The 19421-nt window shown below is 44.3% G+C and overlaps 1 protein-coding gene across 1 annotated transcript in view; it reads left to right on the forward strand.

Annotated features, from left to right (window-relative positions):
• Positions 1-19421, forward strand: part of XRN2 (5'-3' exoribonuclease 2) — a 96631-nt gene that overhangs the window by 34037 nt on the left and 43173 nt on the right. The window contains exons 16-20 of the mRNA XM_075925794.2: positions 4076-4194; positions 6406-6541; positions 15966-16073; positions 16155-16244; positions 16711-16783. Coding sequence (XP_075781909.1) covers positions 4076-4194; positions 6406-6541; positions 15966-16073; positions 16155-16244; positions 16711-16783 — 526 coding nt within the window. The remainder of the gene's footprint in view (positions 1-4075; positions 4195-6405; positions 6542-15965; positions 16074-16154; positions 16245-16710; positions 16784-19421) is intronic.

Here is a 19421-nt window from a genome sequence, read left to right on the forward strand (position 1 = left end):
GAAAAAAATGAGTACACATGTATTGCAGTTTACTTCCAAACACTTAATCATTGCACTTTCACGTTCTTTAAAAACATTACATTAAATTGTTCTTCATCACTTTGCCAAGACTACTTAAGCTTTGTTCATTTTAATATTTCAAATATCTGTGATTTTAAATATTTCTGGAAACTGTCCTGCAAATCAGAAATAAACATGTTTAAGCAAACTTGCATCCTTAGGTAAGATTATAGAGTTGAGGCTGTTGTGAGCATGGGGTTTAAGAACTTGCCCTGTGAAGAAATAGAGGACAAATAAGATCATCCTATAAGCAACTGAATTGGGGTTAATATTTTTCAAAAATTATTCATTTTGCTAATCTTTCCATTCTTACTAGTGCTATGGTGTGTGACCTGTAAAATACCAGCCCAGTAGGTCTTTACAATCTCTAGTTAGCAATACATCATTGTCGGAATATCTCCTCCGCAGCAATTATTTTTGGTTGTTTTTGAGGTTTATAGAAGGTCACTCTATAGACCACTTGTAAAGCATTGAATCAGATAGCCCTTGAAATTTGTTGCATAGAGACACAGAGTGGTCCAAATTTGGAGCCATTTGACTAAGGGATTCTCGAGTCCCTGGAAAACATTTCTTCTTGAAGTTGGCATGTTCTGGTAACTTCTCCTCCTCCCTCCCCCCCTCACACATAGCAATCACACGAGAGCTCAGATTATACCAGAGTCTCAGATGCTCGAGGCTAACACAGTTCCAGGCTAAGGCTCATGTGCATATTCACAAGCTTGATGGATTCAGTGAGCATGTGCAGACAGGGGTTTACGGGAGCATCATCTGGACAGCTGATGGTGTTAAGCCGTTGTCCTTTTGAACCTGACCCATCTCCCCTGCGTCATTCTGCTTATTCATGGGACAACTTCTAAACCTCTACTTCCCTCTTAGCCATCATAGAATCCGCACACTGGTCTCTCATCCCACCTTGCTGTTGACAATTCCTATAGAAACATCCCCTCCCTGGTACCTTGCTTGAGACAACGGATACAATTTTGTAATAGCTCTTCAAGATACATATGCTTCTCTTTCCTTCACGTGCACCTATGGAATGGGTGCAAACTCTTATCTCCTCATATCCTTACCCCTCAATGACACGCCTCAGCCAAATCTCCTCTTCTCAGTTCACAACATATTTCTGTCCGTCTTCCCCACCTGTTGCTTCCATCTTTTAATACAGCTGCAACTCACATTGAATGTAGCTGCAGTGAATGAAGATAATTCCCAGTGGCTTGCGCCACCTCCAGAGGGGCAGAGTTAAGGTTACATGAGTGTGCAATTTACACACTCTGTATTTCCTGGAGTTTTTGAAGTTTTGAGTTTTGCTGACAACGTTCTGGAAGGGTATGAGTGGTCACGAGGAAACTTTACATCTGCAGTTATGAAGGGTTTTTGTTTGCCATTAAATCATATAAACTGAAGCTTTTAGGTCTCTGTTCTTCTGAGCTGGCAGAGTGACTGTGTGCGTGTGCGTGCGTGTGCGTGAGAGAGAGAGAACAAACTAACTCCTCCATGCCTAAGTCTCTTTTTAATCAGAAATCTGATAGTTCAGTTTGTCTAGAACGTCTTTAAAAAGAGTGAGGACTTTGTAAAATAGTAAGGGTTTGATGGAATTGTCCTATTTCACCTTATAATTACAAGAGGAATTAATCATAACCAAAATCTAACTGCAGGAAAGATGCCTATAACCTTGCACTGACTGAAGCTCAAGTCTTATGAAGATACCATCTGTCTCCCAAGACCAGTGGAACACAGTGTTTCTGTAATTTTTCCCATCCGGAAAAAGTGCTTTGTCAACAGAACTGGATGTAGTCTAGACGCTCTTTGTCGACAAAGCTTTTGTCGACAAAGCTTCTGTCGACAAAAGCCTGTAGTCTACATATACGCTTACTGCTGTAAAATGTCTGTCTCAGCTGAATATGCTCAGTTCTCTTCCTGTCTCCAACAGATGGAGATAGCATTCAGGCTGGCTGAAAAATAGGTAGTTACTGTCTCTTGGAACAGTTCTGTAGACTGTTCCTTTTTGTGGGATTATTTGGTTTGGAGTGGGATGTTCTCCAGCAGAGAGAGTGTTTTTAGTTTTCTTTTCCCTTGTGCTCGAAGTGGTTATACCTGTGAAGTTGTAGGAAAAAGTGCAGTTTAAATATCAATTGGTGCACTTTTCATCTTATTTTCAGTCTTAGTGCATGTGTAAACAAAGAGAAGTCTCCCAACAGTATTTTTAATGTTGCTTGCCAGTGTTCCATGCCAAATGACCCTTTGCACATACATAAGCTGTTAAGCTCTGTTTCATACAGTGTACCTTAGATGATATCCATACTTACCATGCGGCTAAGTCAGGAAGCTCTCCATTATGTACAGGTATCTTCCTTTTCAGCACTACTGGTAAGAAATATCTACTATATTTGTGCAAATTATTCTCCCCTGCCTAGGGCCTTGGCACTTGGCCAATTTCCAACCAGTTTTTGTAGTAGCTAGCTTTACAGTGTCCCATTTTTAACTTTCTGCATTCTGTTTCAGCTATTGTGCCATTCAGAAATCAGTGTTCTGTAATGCAGAGAATATCTGGTGTTTTCACCAGACAGCTTCAGTTAGTACGAGGGTGTGGGGTGTCTTTCCTTAGGCTAGGTCTTGGTTATTATGAGTTCCACTCAGAATTACAAGGTGAAGTAGAGCAGCTCCATCAAACCCTAATATTTTACAAAGCCCCCACTTGTAGGTGTTCTGGACAAAAATCTACTGCAGCCCCCAATATATATAAAATTAAAGACTGAACTACAATTTATTTATACTTTCTAAAGATTTTTATCTAGTTAAAAATTTCCCATACTTGCCAGCAAATTTTTGGAAAGCAGAGACACTGAAAACTAGAGATGGTTATCTTAAAAACATTTAGCCAAACTTAACTACTTAGCAGTCACTACAGATTGAACCTCTCTGGTCCAGCACCCTCGGGATCTGACTGGTGCTGAACCAGACAATTTGACCCACAGGAGATCAGTATTATCTAGCAGCATTACCAACACTACCACTGCTTCCTGGGCTCTTAAAAGACATTTAGGGGTAAATTAGAGCTAAGTAACAGCACCGAAGGTGAGAGCCAGGACTGGTGGCTGTAAACAAACTTTATGAGATCGTGGAAACTTGACCACACCCACGAAAAGTGGAAATCAAGCTAACTATAAAATCATGTCAGACCATGGATGTTGCCAGACCAGAGCGTGCCAAAGTGGAGAGGTTCAGCCTGTACTATGAAAAGTATAATTAGGATTCTCCTTTTGCTTGTACATTTATTGCTTGGATGGATAAAAACATTTCACTAAACAATTCTCCATTTGCTAGTAAGTATTTTATCCAGTAAGTACAGTAAAAGCTTTTCGTTTTAATTTACTTCTCTTTACTCCTGAAATTTTGTAGTTTAAAGAAAAAGGTGGATACAAATTAATTCCAGTGAAATCCTCAATAACTTCTAGCTTTTGTCAGTTTGTCACAGCCTTCAATGTTTAAGTTTTATTTACCTTACATATCTTCTAACAATGATCTAAAACTTTCATCCATGTTAAAAATATTAAGATACTTATTTGAATAGAGGCTAATGACAATTTGCAGGAATATTCTAAATTTGGCTGTCAGTTCTGAATTCAAAGTCATCTTTATGCAATAGCCTGCCCATGTGACCTGTTTTGATGCCATCATGAACAGAAATCCTAAGACAAGCCTTGTATACAATTGTTTCTTTATTCCTACTGTTGGTTAGACTGGACTATACCAAACCTTTTGTGTTTTGTCTCAGGATCTCATGGCATTTGTTTTTACATTCCAATGTTTGATTCCTATTACAAAACCTGATCGGGATATCCACTGGCATAAAATGTTTTAGGATTGTTTAGTATGTCATTTAAAAAAAAACAAAGTCAAAATAACAAATGAACTTTCTTAATTTTGCATACAAAACCACTCATTTTAATTTGAATACGAAATGCATAATAAACCTCCTTTTTCCTGTGTTTATGTATGATTATATCCCTAGACTCCTTCAGCGTCTCCTAATACTAGTTTCACATCTGATGGCACCCCATCCCCAGCAGGAGGAATTAAGCGAAAAGCGGAAGACAGTGACAGTGAACCTGAGCCAGAGGATAATATCAGGTGAAGCCATTTTTTTTGTAGCACTTTGTTAGCAAATTGCTGAAGTAGATGCAGCCTAATTAATGCCATTTAGCTTAGAGCAGCAGTGCCTTCAGATGCTTTCCTATGATCTTTTTATCCACGAGTAATTAATGTGGAGGGTTAGAATATTCAGTAAATTCCAGTGAGAGGAGTAAGCTATAGCTGTTAAATCTAAGTATCTAGATTAGTATGCATACAGGTTTTTGTCCTCCAAGCTACTACTCCCTTTGAGACCAAGCGCTAAATTGGCTAGACATTCAGTGTTTAGCTTTGATTATGTGAGCTGAATGCCACTGTTTTGCAGCTGAATTTTTGAGCTATTTAACCCATAAAGTTCAGTTATAGGAGGGTGTGTAGCTTGATATCTATTACCAGAATGTCTCTTTAAAATATTTATACTGGCTGTGTATCTTAGCTATGAGCAAGATGTCTTTTGATTCAGTAAATAAGGGATAGGAATAAGATGAAGGTGAGTTTAGCCAACTCACTCATAACTCAAATAATGAAAGGCTAGATAAGTCCACTGTCACTTCATTCCCTGTTTCGAATAGCTTCCCGAGAAATGTATCAGCTGGGATGATTATTTTTATTTATTCCTTGTGGGGAAGAAAAACCTAGGTACAGAGAGTAAGAAAAGTTTGTCTAGCACATAAATATCTTAAACGTGTGAAGTTTGGATGATAAATTCATCACTGCATCTTACATTCCATATTTGATTGATGTCCTTTGATCTTATGCCAAATTGTTCTTTCTTTTCTTTCCTATGCATTCACAACAAAGTGTAAATCAGCAAGCAGAAAACCTTGATTTAAATAATTGTGATATTTTTGCATTTATACTTATTAATTTTCCTAATGATAGGTTTACTCTCCTTTGGTGCAAATAAATGTGTTTTAATATTTACATTAACCAAATATAACCATTACACTAAATTGTTTTTTTGCTAACCAGGACACACTGTTTATATATATTTATTTAAGCAATTACATAGCTCAACATACATTTATTCATAATTTTCACATTTTTATTTTAGAAAAGTTTGATCAATTTCTTATCTACTAGATTGTCATTTTACTTGTGATTCGTGCAAGCCACATTTGGACGAAAATAAGACTTCAATTAAAAAGGCAAACACTTTAACATTTGTAGGATTGTTTTAATTAAATAAAACTACTTTAAATATGCTGAATACAGAAACAAAGAAGGTTTACCTAATAATTTAGCATTTAAAACTGATTATTAAATCATTAATGATATGAACCATTAACTATAGTTAGGGAATAGCCTAGCCTGTAGGCTAGACTTCCAAAGATATTTTGGTGTCTAAAAATAGATGCCTAGGTTTATTAAAATTTCTTAGGCATTTTATATGCTTAATTCTCATTGAAAATTAGGCTCCTTGTGCAGTTTTCAGTAGCTCCTATCTACATGTTTATATGCCTAAATACCTTTGAAAATTGCCCCTCCCCCCCTTTCCTGCAGGCTTTCAGAATTAGCAGATTTCATCCTCTCACCTTTTTTCTCCCCCACAGGCGGCTTGCCTGCTTTATCAGCTGCCACTTGGTTTCTCAACTTTGAACTAGTCCAAATGAAAATACAAACTGCTAGTTAAACTGAAACCAAAAATTAATGAAGGCAAAAATTTTGCTGCACAATAAACGGGGAGTATTTACATTTGGAAATCATAGCATCACTTGCTCCATTGTAAAGACTGAAAATAGTAGGGAACAGTGGTTCTCAAACTATTTACCATTGTGGGCCGCATGTGGAGCTCTGTGTTATGTGGGCCACATCCACACAATATAAATGCTACCTGTATGACTGTCTGAGCACCAGAGAATAAGGACTAACCTGCTTCTCTGGAAGTTGCTCCTTAACCTTCAGGTTTGGTTTCCCCTATCATAACTTTCATCTCAGCCCCTGGCCGGTGTGTTCATGCTTCTGGCTTTTGGGTCTCGCTTCCCTGCCCACCTTCTCCAAGCCCAGGTGTAAATTAGTGGGAGATGTGGTAAAAACAAAATGGTAATTTAGGCTGTAAGTGACTTTCAGTTGGTAATCGCTCTTGAGAGGAGATGGTCTTAATACCATTTCCCTCAAGTGAAGATAGTTTTGCCTTATCGCTTGTTTTGCAACGAAAGCTATTTAAATCTGTAAAATGAAAATTGAAATCTAATTGTGCTTCTTGTGTAGGTTATGGGAATCTGGTTGGAAACAGCGGTACTATAAGAACAAATTTGATGTTGATGTGACTGATGAGAAATTCCGCCATAAAGTTGTACGATCTTATGTTGAAGGCCTTTGCTGGGTTCTCAGATACTATTATCAGGTACTTCAATACATTTTTATTCTGAGAAACCTTTCTTTCATGTGTGCAGTCCATCTGTCTTTCAGTGGATAGTGGTTGTACTCTGTCGTGGAACCATTGGATTGCCCAGCTTTGCAATAGTAGCTTGAGGAACCTCTTCATTGAGCCAGACTGTCCAGGGGTCTCTCTTCTCCTTCAGGGTAGGCCTCACCATCTCCTGAAAATCAATCTGTGGGCTTCAGCCCTTGTCCTTCACACTGCTCTTTGTTCAGTGAGTCCAGCTGATGGGAATGGTAGGTAGAGACTTGTATTCCCTTCAGGGATTGATGCACCTCTTGCCTAATATTTACAGTGACACAGCTTTTCAAAAAGGCAGGATTTATTAGTTGGACACAGCATAGGAAATCCTTAGGTTAGCACAAAGAATTGATGGTTAAAGCACGGTCCATTCTGGTTAACCCAGAGCCTCAGCCAAGCTGAAATGAAGCTCTGTTTTCAGCCGTGGTTGGATGACACAAAGGGGGGATGTGATAGAGGTCTATAAAATCATGACTGGTGTGGAGAAAGTGAATAAGGAAAAGTGATTTACTTATTCCCACAATATAAGAACCAGGGGTCACCAAATGAGATGAATAAGCAGCAGGTTTAAAACAAAAAAAAAAAAGAGAGGACATTTTTCTTCACTCAGTGCACAGTCAACCTGTGGAACTCCTTGCCCCAGAGGATGTGGAGAAGGCTAGGACTTAACAGGGTTCAAAAAAGTGCTAGATAGATTTATGGAGATTAGGTCTATCAATGGCTATTAGCCAGGATGTGTAGGAATGGTGTCCCTAGTCTCTGTTTGTCTGGAGGTGGGTGAGAGGGGAGGGATCACATGATCCCTCCTTCTGAGGCATCTGGTATTGGCCACTGTTGGCAGACAGTATATTGAGCTCGATGGACCGTTGTTCTGACCCTGTATGGCCATTCTTATGTTCTTAGTCTGTTCCTAGATGTAAGAATCTCCAGGCTTCCTCTGGAAACTGGTTCTTGTCCATCACACTTTCCAATCGCAGGGGGGTCAGGGGTCTTTGCCCTGCTGAGAGGTAAAGAAATTCATCTCCCCCAGGTCCTTTGGTATGTCAGGCTACATCTGCAGAGCTGAGCTATTTTGGGATACCTCCAGGATCCCAAAATAGCCATTCCGTGTCTTAGGAGCAAACCTGTTATATCGAAATATACCGGGCTCGTTATTCCGGCGTCCCTGTAAAACTCAACTTCGCTAGGTTTAAGGGACGTTTTGGAATAGCGCCTTATTTTGAAGAGTGGTGCTGTATAGAAATTAGCTATTTCGAGATGAGAGCTGTGTAGACGTACCCTCAGTGTCCGAGTGATTGGGTTTTCCTCTCACTGTCTTCTCAGCTTTTCTGTTGATACGGGGTTTGCCTCTGCCAGTCCTTTTTAATGACCCAGCCAGGCAATACCCACCTTCCCCTCAGTGTCTGCTTAGCCTGTGCTAAGGGCAAACTTAATCTTTTTTCCTGCCTGGCAAGCCAGGCAAAATACAGAGAGAACTGAGGCACATTTAAGATTCATAAAATATTATAGAAAATGTCCACTTGATCACAACATCAATAAGTCATTTTAATATTTTCTTATAGCTGTCGAAAGGCAGAGGATTATTTCTAAGGGTGTAAAGCATTTGAGTAAATCCTCAATTTGTGTCCAGCACTGTAAATATTCAAAGGGTATTTCACTGTTGTAAGAATATTGATGGTGATTTTATTAAACTATATATCAAGCTTTTCCTTTGAATTGAAGAATATAGTAATGCAAGGGCTGGTAAAACAAATTGTTCCATCCTTTGATCATTTGCAAAGGGGAAAGAATGCAGAACGCTCCTAAGAATTTGCAAGATACAGAATTGTCGGTCTTCTGTGTGGATTGTAGTGATGTTACATGAAGTGCATTATAATTAAAGTAATCTATATCTGATTTAAATCTTTTGATAATTGAGATGTCAGATTGGCAAGAGATTAGACATATTGGGGATTGTAGCAATGATAGTTAATAACTAGTTTCGTGCTCTGAGAACAAAACAAGCTGAAGGTTGCATGAGCTGGGAATAGATTGTACTAATAATATCGAGTAGCAAAAAATACTGTGGAAGGGTGACTTTTGTTTACAGGGATGTGTTCAGTGTTTAATTTTTGTTAGTGCTTTATCGGCATGAAAACTTGATATCTAAGTGTGTTATATTCTCATTATTTAGATCAGTCTGCTAGGTCGCTGATTTTTCACTTGTATTTTAAAATGAAATACTCCAGTTAGAGGTGGAGGATAGGGTGATGGGTTTGTTAGGACTGTTCAGAACACTTCAACCAAGCACTTTTTCCCCCAACTGGAAGACTATCACTGACAATGTTGAAATGCCAAGGGGAGGGGCAGCCTACTTTTTTGTTCCCCTGGCTTACAAAGCTGTATACGGGCCATCTTGAGAGCGCCAAGGAAAGGCTGTCAAATGCCCTTTCAGTAGGCTGAAAGGGTGCTGGCAGTGGATCTCAGTGAGAACAATTTTGAGAGTCACAATATCCCAATGGTCTGTCGCTGCCTAGAGTGATCGGCATAATGTCTGTGAAGAAAAGGGGTAAAAGCTCCCGCCGGGAGGGAAAGCAGCGGTGGCGTTTGAACAGTGAGGCACAAGGGGTATCAGAAGAGCTCAACTCGGAGCTATGTGGCTCATGGAGGCTTTGAAAGAACATGTTCAGAGCAGGCCACAGTCGTGCGCGATGGTCTGTTGTGCTCCGCCTGGCCTTGCAGTTTGGAGGCCTGTGAGTTGTGTGGTGCTTGGGGTACATCTAAGATGATTATGCTGCTTATTGCCGATCCTGTGATTTCTCACGGTCTGCCCATCCCTGTGTTGCAACCAAGAATAGTGAGTGGGCCGTATGAGTGGCCCTCCTTTCTTGCAGGTGGAACCACTGGGGTTCTACCTGCGGATCCCATCTGCCCCCTCCCACATGTACCTCTCTTGCACCGAGGCCTTACACTTCCTACTTCTATTAGTTTAAAACTAATAAAAGAAAGTTCTTCTTCACACAGCGTGTAGTCAACCTGTGGAACTCCTTGCCAGAGGAGGCTGTGAAGGCTAGGGCTATAACAGAGTTTAAAGAGAAGCTAGATAATTTCATGGAGGTTAGGTCCATAAAAGGCTGTTAGCCAGGGGATAAAATGGTGTCCTTGGCCTCTGTTTGTCAGAGGCTGGAGAGGGATGGCAGGAGACAAATCGCTTGATCATTGTCTTTGGTCCACCCTCTCTGGGGCACCTGGTGCTGGCCACTGTAGGCAGACAGGATACTGGGCTAGATGGACCTTTGGTCTGACCCAGTACGGCCGTTTTTATGTTGTCCCACTCCTTCCCATTACTTTTGGAGCACCACAAATTGCTTAATTCGCGCTCCATCCCCACTTCTCCCGCTCCCTCTGAGAGCTTAACTAGCCTTGAACAGTTGACTAGTCACTCTCCCCCCTCCCCGCTGCCTCTATCAGATAGAGGCAATAAGGAGAGGGGGGAAAGAGAGGCGTACTTCAAAGCGGCAGCGCCACACAGAGCCCAGGATCAGTTGTGCAGTGTTGCCTCTTTGAAACGTCGCTGCCGCATTTCAAAGGGGCAGCATGGCATGGAGCCTGGGCTCCGTGAGGCGCTGCCACTTTGAAACTCCACCACAGCATTTGAAAGAGCCAGCACCGCATGGCGCCTGGGATCAGCTGTGCAGCGCTGCCCGTTTGAAACCCCATAGCAGCATTTCGAAGGGGCAGTGCCACCCAAAAATGCATCGACTCTTCGATTCGTGAATTACATCCTTAGGAAAAGTGGGGACAGTGGGAATCAGGTGATTCATGGCACTCTGAAAATGCTGGGAGGGTGGGGGAGGAGTAGGAAGTGCAGGGCTCTGATGCGCGAGAGCCGTGTGGGGATAGGGTGCAGATGGGGGAGGTCTGAGGGTCGCAGGTGGAACACTAGTAGGCTGCACACAGCCCACAGGGTGCTCAGCCTACAATAACAAAACGGGTGCTTTCACTGCTGGCCGGCCTTCTACCGCACAGGTTGCAAACGAAAAGAGGTGAATAATTTTCCAAACAATAGTGCTGCTGAGTAATGAAAACTCTTTACAAAGATCTGTGTGTTAAAAGCAAATATTATGGCTTTATAGAAGGGGCAGGAACGTTCCTTTACGTTTTAGCTACACACGTTAACAGCGGTACTCTCAGGTCACTGTGTGAAGCTGAGACTGACCTTAATATCTCTTGGTGTGGAGTGGGGGTGAGTTTAGAGATGTGTCCCCCGGTGCCTTAAGGAATATTTGGACGGGTGGGTAAGCAGGTGTCAGTACTGTTCCCCACTGTAGCACTCCAAGTGCAGATCTTATGAATACCTTGCCTCGATAGGCTTCTGCTTTAAAAAAAAAAAACTCCCCAAGGTCTCACATTCTCTGGCCTTGGGAGAGAGGGTGCCACCATCAAGTGAAAACCCCCTTCTTGGACCCAGGAAGGAAATCACTTGAACTTTTTCCAGAGGGTATCCCCAAGCTCTTTTACCACAAGAGAGCTTGAGGAAAAAAAGAAAACAACCTGCAATCTCTGATAGCTGACGTCTCTGTCTCAGGCATGCACACGCAGACCTCCTATTACCTTCCAGGGCACAAGTATCAAATCATAGCCTTAAAAATGGTAATTTATTAACAAAACAAAAAGGTATACTTCGTAATGCATTCTTGGTTGCTAGGTGTTAAAGCAACTGGGAAAAGACTAGATTAAAACACAGAGAAATTGTATTTCTGGGATATGGCTTAAAATACAGTGTATGGAGGTGGGGCACATGGACTTGGCACAGAGAAGTTTAACCAAACAACAAAACAAAGAAAATAATCTGATCACGACTAAAGAGACGCATTCCTGTCTACTTGCAATCTGTGCTTCAAGGTCCAGTCCATTTTCATGTCCAGTATCCCTTATAGGCATGGTAGTTCTGCCTGGTTCGATTCATCTTTCTTCCCCAGCTTCTGGATTTTGAGAGAGCTTACATCTACGTAGCACTTATTTCTAACTAAATGGCTGTCCTGAAATGTCCTTTACTCCTCGTGGAATAAGGTTTACAGGGATGTTGGAATAGCGAGCCTGTTATGTTTCGAAAAAACGGACACACTCCAAAGACATGGAATAGCTATTTCGGGAGACCTCCGGTCTCCCGAAATAGCACAGCAGTGTAGACGTAGCCTAAGTGGCATGGGAAAGTGGTCTACCGTGGAAGAAGAAATTAGGTTGCCATCCCTAGAAATCTTGGCAAGCAGGATACTTCCACAAAAGTTTTCTTTTTTTCATTGAGATCTCTCAGGTGGATTCAGGGGATGTCTCTGTATGGAAACGGCTCCACATGGACCCCTTGCCAAACTCAAGAAGGGACTGACAAGCAGATAACGTTGTAACCTCTTGGTTGTACTGCTGTCTTTGGGGGGGGGGGGGGGTTGTGAAAAGTGAAGAGCTCTGTCCTGTCCCCATGCTTCTACTCGTTGTTTGCGCCAACTCACCACCATGAGTGAGGTTCCCCATTAGGGATGTAAAATCGCATCTAATTGGTTAACAGGTTAAACATTATGTTTAATTGGTTTACTGATGTAAAGGGGAGGCCTCCCTCCCTTCCCCCCACCGTGGACAAGGGAGCAGCCCCTGCCTATGGTGGGGGGCCGGGACAGCCCTGCCTACTATGGGACCTCTGGGGCTAGAGCAGCCTCCTGCCCACAACAGACAGGGAGCTGTTCCAGTCCCAACTGGTTAACTGGAAGTGATAAGCCTCGGGTGACGCTTACCAATTAACCAGTTAACCATTCACATCCCTATTCCCCGTAAGTACCTGCAGTGGTGTGACTGCAAGTAGCTCTGCATAATAGCAGCATCTCTGCTACGTGGCACCCCATCAGCTGTTGCCATTGTTCCGTGGCTTTCCTGCCGCAGGTGTAAATACAGGCGCGAGTCGGTCAACACCCACAGCGTCTGTGACCCTCCCTTTGTGGCGTAGTGCGGGCCAGAATTGCCGCTGCTGAGGCCAGAGCACCTATGTACGCCCGTACGTAGCGGTGTGGGGCTGATGTGCTAAAGAACTGCGTGGGCCTTCTTGACGGGAGGGGATTCTTTCATCTGAGTCCAGGACGCTTTTGTCAGGACTGCCTTGAATTGTGCAGATCTCCACCCTCCTGCTCCTAACCAGCCACCTCTGTCTGGAAGAGCAGCCTGTGTTCTTAGAACTGTGTGAATGTCCGTTTCTCTTTCTCCTCTTTTAGGTTTGTTTTTTGTTTTGTAAAGATAAACGAACATGCAAATGAGGTGTGAATGACTGGCAGGCTGTTGCTGTGATGGTGCAGCCCAGGCAAAGGGCAGTATGGATGATCAATGGAGTGAAGAGATTTATAGGGGTAGAATGCCCAAACTGGAATGATAGTCTTGAGCGAAGATTTAAAGAGGGACTGAAGTCTTTGCACCTAGCTAAGGGGGATAAACCTAAGCTTGCTGTACCTAAGGAGGTAGGGGCTGAAAGTGAATGCTTTGGTAGCAGTTTTCATGGGGGAGTTCTGCACAGGGCCGAATTTCATCCCCCTCTCCCTGTAGAATTGGTACTGCAAAGATGCTCTCTGCCACTAGGGACCATTAGGCCCAGCAGTCCATTTGGCAAATGCAAGACCCAGTAGAGGCAGAGGCAGGACTGGAGAGTTCGGGGAGCTGTGGTTCCCAGTGTATCCTGAGGAGAGACGGCCTTGTGCAGGGTTCTCCATACAAGCCCAGGACGGGGCTGTTTCTCTTTTTTTCCTCTGGCTACCAGGGCTGTGAGTGTCGGGTGTGGCAGTGCCCTGCAGCTGGACTTGGAGTGGGGAGCTAGGGGTTGGGCAGACAGGATCTAGAGGGTGGGTTCTGGGGAGGGTGGGGGCTGTATGAAATGAAATTAGGCTGGTCTTCACTAGCGATGTAAACTCGGGTTTAATTGGTTAACTGGTTAACCAATGAAGGGGGACCACTCGACTGATTTTTCCCCCCCCCCACTCCCCACTGCGGCTTGGCTGGAGCTGCAGACCAGGGCTGCTCTGGGCCTGCGACACACCTGTGCCCACTGCGGACAGTATCGGATATGTCACTGTCCGCCACACACAGAGCAGAGGGTTCTTGTAACTAGTTCTTCAAGATCAGGGGTGGCCAACCAGTTAGACACTAAGAGCCAAAAGAGCTGTGGAGAGTAGTGCAAAGAGCCACACATCCCTCCCCCAAAACCAAGCCCCCCCACTCTAACCCAATGCCCTCCCCATCCCCCAAAGCCAGGCACCCCCAGCGCCCCCCAACCCAATGCCCTCCCCCAGAGCCAGGTCCCTCCCATTCTAACCCAATGCCCTCCCCCTCCCCCAGAGCCAGGCCCCTGCCCACTCTAACCCAATGCCCTCCCCCTTCCCCAAAGCCAGGCACCCCCCAGCTCCCCCTGCCCACTCTAACCCAATGCCCTCCCCCTAAGCCAGGCCCCGCCCATTCTACCCCAATGCCTGGGTCTCACCAGAGCTGCCACGCACTTCTCCCTCCAGGCGCTAGGGCACATGCACAAAGCGGGCATGCGGCTCCGAACGAGCTGTAACCCTGAGAACCGCATTTCCGTGAGCCAAGAGCCGCATGCGGCTCAAGAGCCACAGGTTGACCATCCCTGTTCAAGATAGTTGCCTCTGCGCATTCTTGCTTCCCTCCTCCCTTCTTCTCTTCCTGGTGTTTCTGCTCTTGGATGGGCACGTTCGATGGCGTGTGATTGAACAGCCGTGTGACCTCACTGCATTTTAGTGGTTACATGCCTGTTCGATAGTGGGGGGGAGGGGCAGCCAGTGCGCTCCCGGCCGCACTCTCAGGGAGCCCCCAGCCACCTCGCGCTGCTGCGTCTGTATCAGAGACATCAGCAGGGACAGGCAGGTGGGATCTGGTCCACAAGGAGAGGCAGTTTAAAAACCAGCTCCCCGCGCAGATGGGCTCCCACCTGCCACCCCGTGCTGTTGTCTCTGATACACAGGCAGCAGCACAGGGTGGCAGCAGGCCCTGTCTGCGGGGAGCCTGGACTATCCCCGCAGACAGAGGCTGCTTTATGGAAGCCTCCTCCCTGCCCCCCTCCCCATATGCTGCTGCCTCTGATAGGAGGCAGCAAGGGTGGGCAACACGGAGCCAGCATGTGTGGAAAGCCGGCCTAAAAGCCAGCTCCCCTCAGGAGGCAGAGCATTTGGGTGGGAGGGGACAGGGGAATCTGGTGCTTGTGGAGAGCCAGCTTCTGAGCCAGCTCCTCAGGGCACTAGCTCCTGCTCCTCCCCTCCCCCTGCTGCCTCTGATATAGAGGCAGCCGGGGGAGGAGGGGGCACACAGGAGCCGGTGCTCTCAGGGAGCCAGCTTTTAAGCACCAGCCTCCGGCCAGCTGCCTGCTCCCCTGCGCTGCTGTCTCTGATCCAGTCAGCTCCCCTAGCCCATCAGCTCCTGTGGAGCCGCCTCTCCCGCTGTGTAATCGTGAAACTGCTGAAAAATGTAGCAATTACACATTTACCAAAACATGCTTTTTAACATCCCTGCCTCCCGCTGGTTTCTCAGGATACATTTGTTCAGCCTTGAGCTGAACTCTGGTGGAGCAGTCCAATTCCTAACGAACTAGCAATTCAGTGAGCCTGAGAGGTAACTTTCCTAGTTCTGTGGCTCAGGATACAATTCTGTCACAGAGTCAGTGATTTTTCCAGGATCTCCGTCACATCTGGGGAAGGAACAGCTGCCCCAGGGTTGAAACAGCAACAGGGGATGGGCCAGCTGCCCTGGGGCTGGAGAGCAGCAAGCAGCTTATGCCACAAGAGCAGCAGAAAGGCTGGGGCAGCTGCTGCTAGTAAGCCATGCTGCCACGAGCAGGAATAGCAGTCCCCAGACTGCTGGAGCAGCAGCGGCAGGTCTGGAGCAGCTACAAGCCTCCGGCAGTGTCCTGTTTGTCTGTCTTCCTCACCCCTGTATTTTTAGTAAACGTCAGGGATGGGTGGTGAGTAATGTTCCCTCTAATCTTTTCCATCCACATGCAGAATAATTTTATTTATGTGAACCGGTGCACATGCACCACCAGTAGAAACAAAAGACTCTAGTTGTGAGCATTCTGCAAGACACCTGGGCGGCATTTGAATCTCTTTTGAGTGGCCGCACAAGCACCCAGCTTATAGGGAACGCTGGTTGTGAGAGTCTGTGAATTTGTATTGCCTGTCCCTGACTTTTACTAAAATTACCCTTGACCGAATTGTAGCCTTACCTATGACACATGGCCATAACACTGGGCTAAGTTTAGTCTCTGTAGATAGCCACTAATAGTATATGTGCCTTTTTAGCTCTTCTGAGCTGTTTCATTTATTAGTCTCTTGTCTTACAAAACTAGGGTTGTGCTTCCTGGAAGTGGTTCTATCCTTTCCATTATGCTCCATTTGCCTCTGACTTTGAAGGTATTGCAGACCTGCCCTCAGACTTTGAGAAGGATACAAAGCCGGTAAGAGAAGTTTATTTATTATTTTGTCTCTTACAAGGTTATTGGAAGTGACTCATGTTTTTTCCTTTTTTGTTTTGGCAGTTCCGACCACTTGAACAACTCATGGGAGTATTTCCAGCGGCTAGCGGTAACTTTCTGCCACTGACGTGGCGGAAGCTCATGACTGATCCAGTAAGAATCCTCTCTTTCTGCAGTTGGTTTGTCTCAAAAGAAATAATACTGCCAGGGAAAGCAGCAATTTTACTTGTCTGATCTTGGAGCTTTGTGATATGTGAATCTTTTTGTGTTTCGAATGCTTGAATATATGAAGTGACTTAGCAAGCAAAACCAAAATCTCCTCTGGTTCCAAGAACCCTGCAAATTATTTCAGGAGCAGAGGCCTTGCTCCAATCTCCTGAACTCCCACAATGGCCTATCCTGCTTGTCTTGTCAAACCTTGACTCTTGGTTGGGTCCCCTTGCACCCTTTTAGCTTGGATGGTGTTTTATAATACACCATATTCCTTTTCATTAGCTATATTCAATGACTTTGCGTTAAGCAGGAAAAAGAGCAGAGAAAGTTCATTCGGCTCTCTGCAGACATGGGAATCCAATTCCGAATTGTTTTTTAATGGCCTTTTGATTTTTCTCAAATGCAGGAATCCAGTATAATTGACTTCTACCCTGAAGATTTTGCTATTGATCTGAATGGGAAGAAATTTGCTTGGCAAGGTGAAATTTCAGTTCTTTCTCTATTTGAACTTGAAACCCTAATATTCATTTGGGGGGGAGGTGTCTAAAAAAACAGTGAACAGAATAGGAAAGGGTTTTAATTATATAATGATCGAGATTTGTTGTCATATTTGCATGAATTATTTAAGGAAGGAAAGAGCAGTTTACAGCAGCTTTTAAAAAAAATCATACGAAGAGTAAATTATGATTCAGTAACTGACCTAGGATTAACAATGATTAATAGTAATTTTAGCAGTCATTCTGAACCAGTTAATTTGGCCTAAAATAGATTAATCATTTTTCTATTCTTTATCAGCCTTACTGCATAATTATGTATTTTGTCTCCTTTGCATTTGATTAATGGATAGTATTCTGTTCAATCAGTTGTTCATTAGTTCCCTGTGAACAATGCTGTAGGGAAAAGAGAAACATTTCAGGTACATCCAAACTAAGACCGAAGAAATAATGTATAGTACTTAATGTTCTGTCTTCAAAGTATCAGTTGTATTGTTCTCTCAATGTTTAAATTAGGTGTTTTGCCTGTGAAGTTTAAATACAGCATTGCCCTTCCGTGATACATCTAAGCATTTATGTGCCCTTCATCATTGTAGTATCCTCCCAAGTGTCCACAAATAGAAATAACAAAACATTCTTTTCTTCCCTTGTTAATCTCTTTCATATAACATAAGTCGGTTTAGTTGATCCGCTAATTCTGGATGTGGCTAATGATTTTGTTCTGAAAGAAATGGTGATGCCTAGTATGACTCGAAAAGATGTCTTTGTGTATTGTTGAAGTCCAGATAATAGTGATGAAGAAAAGCTGGTCTCCATGATGTAGATGGGTGTGCAGAGACCTTTTCCCCTGGTCTGGAGTGTGTACCCCCAGATTTGAGTGTAGATCTCCGCTTTTTGCCTCCAGCAGGGTTATGCATTTCTCACAGGCTCACTACTTTCCTATCTGTAGCCCCTCCAAGCTAATGTGGTCATGGAAGGTCTCGGAGGAGGTGAGACCTGATTGCTGTGAAATGGACAGATGTCCTCAGATTTGCAGCAGGGATTAGAATGACTTTTGTGGTGAAAATTCAGAGTGACTTAGGTATCCGCCATATTCTAGATGTCGCTTGACTATGGTGGGTCTCGGAGCTGGATTGGATTTATTCAAAGATGGTGCCTAGGTTACAGGTTTGAGAGATTTGAGGAGATGATGGTGATGTCCGTAGTGACTGAGATCGTTAATGAGTGGGGCAGGACAGCATGAGAAAAGTGTCATCAGAGAGGTGAGAGGAAAACAAGGAGAGGACAGTCATGAAAGCCAAAGCAAGACAAGATTTCAAGAAGGGAAATGTTGTAGGCAACTGTTAAATCAAGGAGGATGATCTACAGGGTCTCAGATTTGGCCAGAAAGAAGATATGACTGATTTTTAGTGAATTACAAGCAAAATGTCGTGTGAAATCTCTGTCCAATCTAGTATAATGTGAGTGAAAAACGTGTAACTTTCTGTATTATAAGTCATGTCAGTTTCAGCCATTGCAAATTAGGTGGCTTTTTGCTATTGTAAGCCATGGAACTCTCCATTGTTCTAAGTTATCAGTTTCTATTGTAAGCCATGTAAGTTTCAGGTAACGTTTCAAGTTCTGCAACTTCTTGCATGCTTTGTAACTTCCAGCTATTGCTTGTACAGTCTTTAAGCTCTGTCTTTAAGCTTCTCGGCCTTTTGGCTGAGATCAAGTGTAGTTTTCTATCCTGTGACAAGGGAGTGCATGGGGGTGTGTAAATGGTGAGAATGGGGGAATGTCTGCACCTTTGTGGAGAAGGAGCTGTGAGACTACCGAGAGGAGCCAGGAGTGAGGTGGAGTCTGATGTAATCTTCACTTGCATTTAAGAAAGGCAAGTAATGGAGGTGCAGTGTAGATAAGGAGGAGGAATTAATATGCATGAGGAGAATGAGGTCTGGGCAGGCCCCTCGGTGACGGACACGGAGAAGGAACTCGGTGAACGTGACGGGCTGCCCGGCTCAATAAAGAGAAGAGAGCATGCAGGCTACGGGCTGTGCGATCAGCTTGATGGCCCCGATTGGTGACTGCAGGCAGACATACCGGACCCACCATGCTTGGCTTCTTCTGCTCTCTCTCTGCAACTTGGCGCGTGCGTGAGTGTAGAGCGTATGAGTGAGTGTGTGTGTGTGTGTGTGTGTGTGTGTGTGTGTGTGTGTGTGTGTGTGTGCGCGCGCGCGCACATGTGCACGTGCGCGCACGAAGGAGTTCCATTCCCTTTTCAGTTGATCCAATAACAGCGTTGACTAAATCAGTATAAGTGTAACCCTGGGTTGGTCTCCAGTGAAATTAGGTAACAGGAGTGAATAGGAATTGTGGTCAAGATTTGAGAGCCTCTGGAAAGAAGATCAAGGCAGTGATTGTAGATCAGGAGTGGGCAATAATTTTTAAAAGGGGGCCACTTGACAAATTTCTGACGTGGCCCCGGGCTGCCCCAGAAGGGGTGGGGGCCAGGATACTTCTCTTGCTCCCCCACCCACAGACCCCAATTGGTCTGGGGGTAGAGGGAGCACGTGAAGTCTTCCCCCCCTCTCCTCACCCCAGCACCCGTCCTACAGAGAATCGCCAGCTGTTTTAAATTGCT

Source organism: Pelodiscus sinensis, chromosome 3, assembly GCF_052426305.1.
Source record: "Pelodiscus sinensis isolate ZL-2025 chromosome 3, ASM5242630v1, whole genome shotgun sequence".
NCBI lineage: Eukaryota > Metazoa > Chordata > Testudines > Trionychidae > Pelodiscus > Pelodiscus sinensis.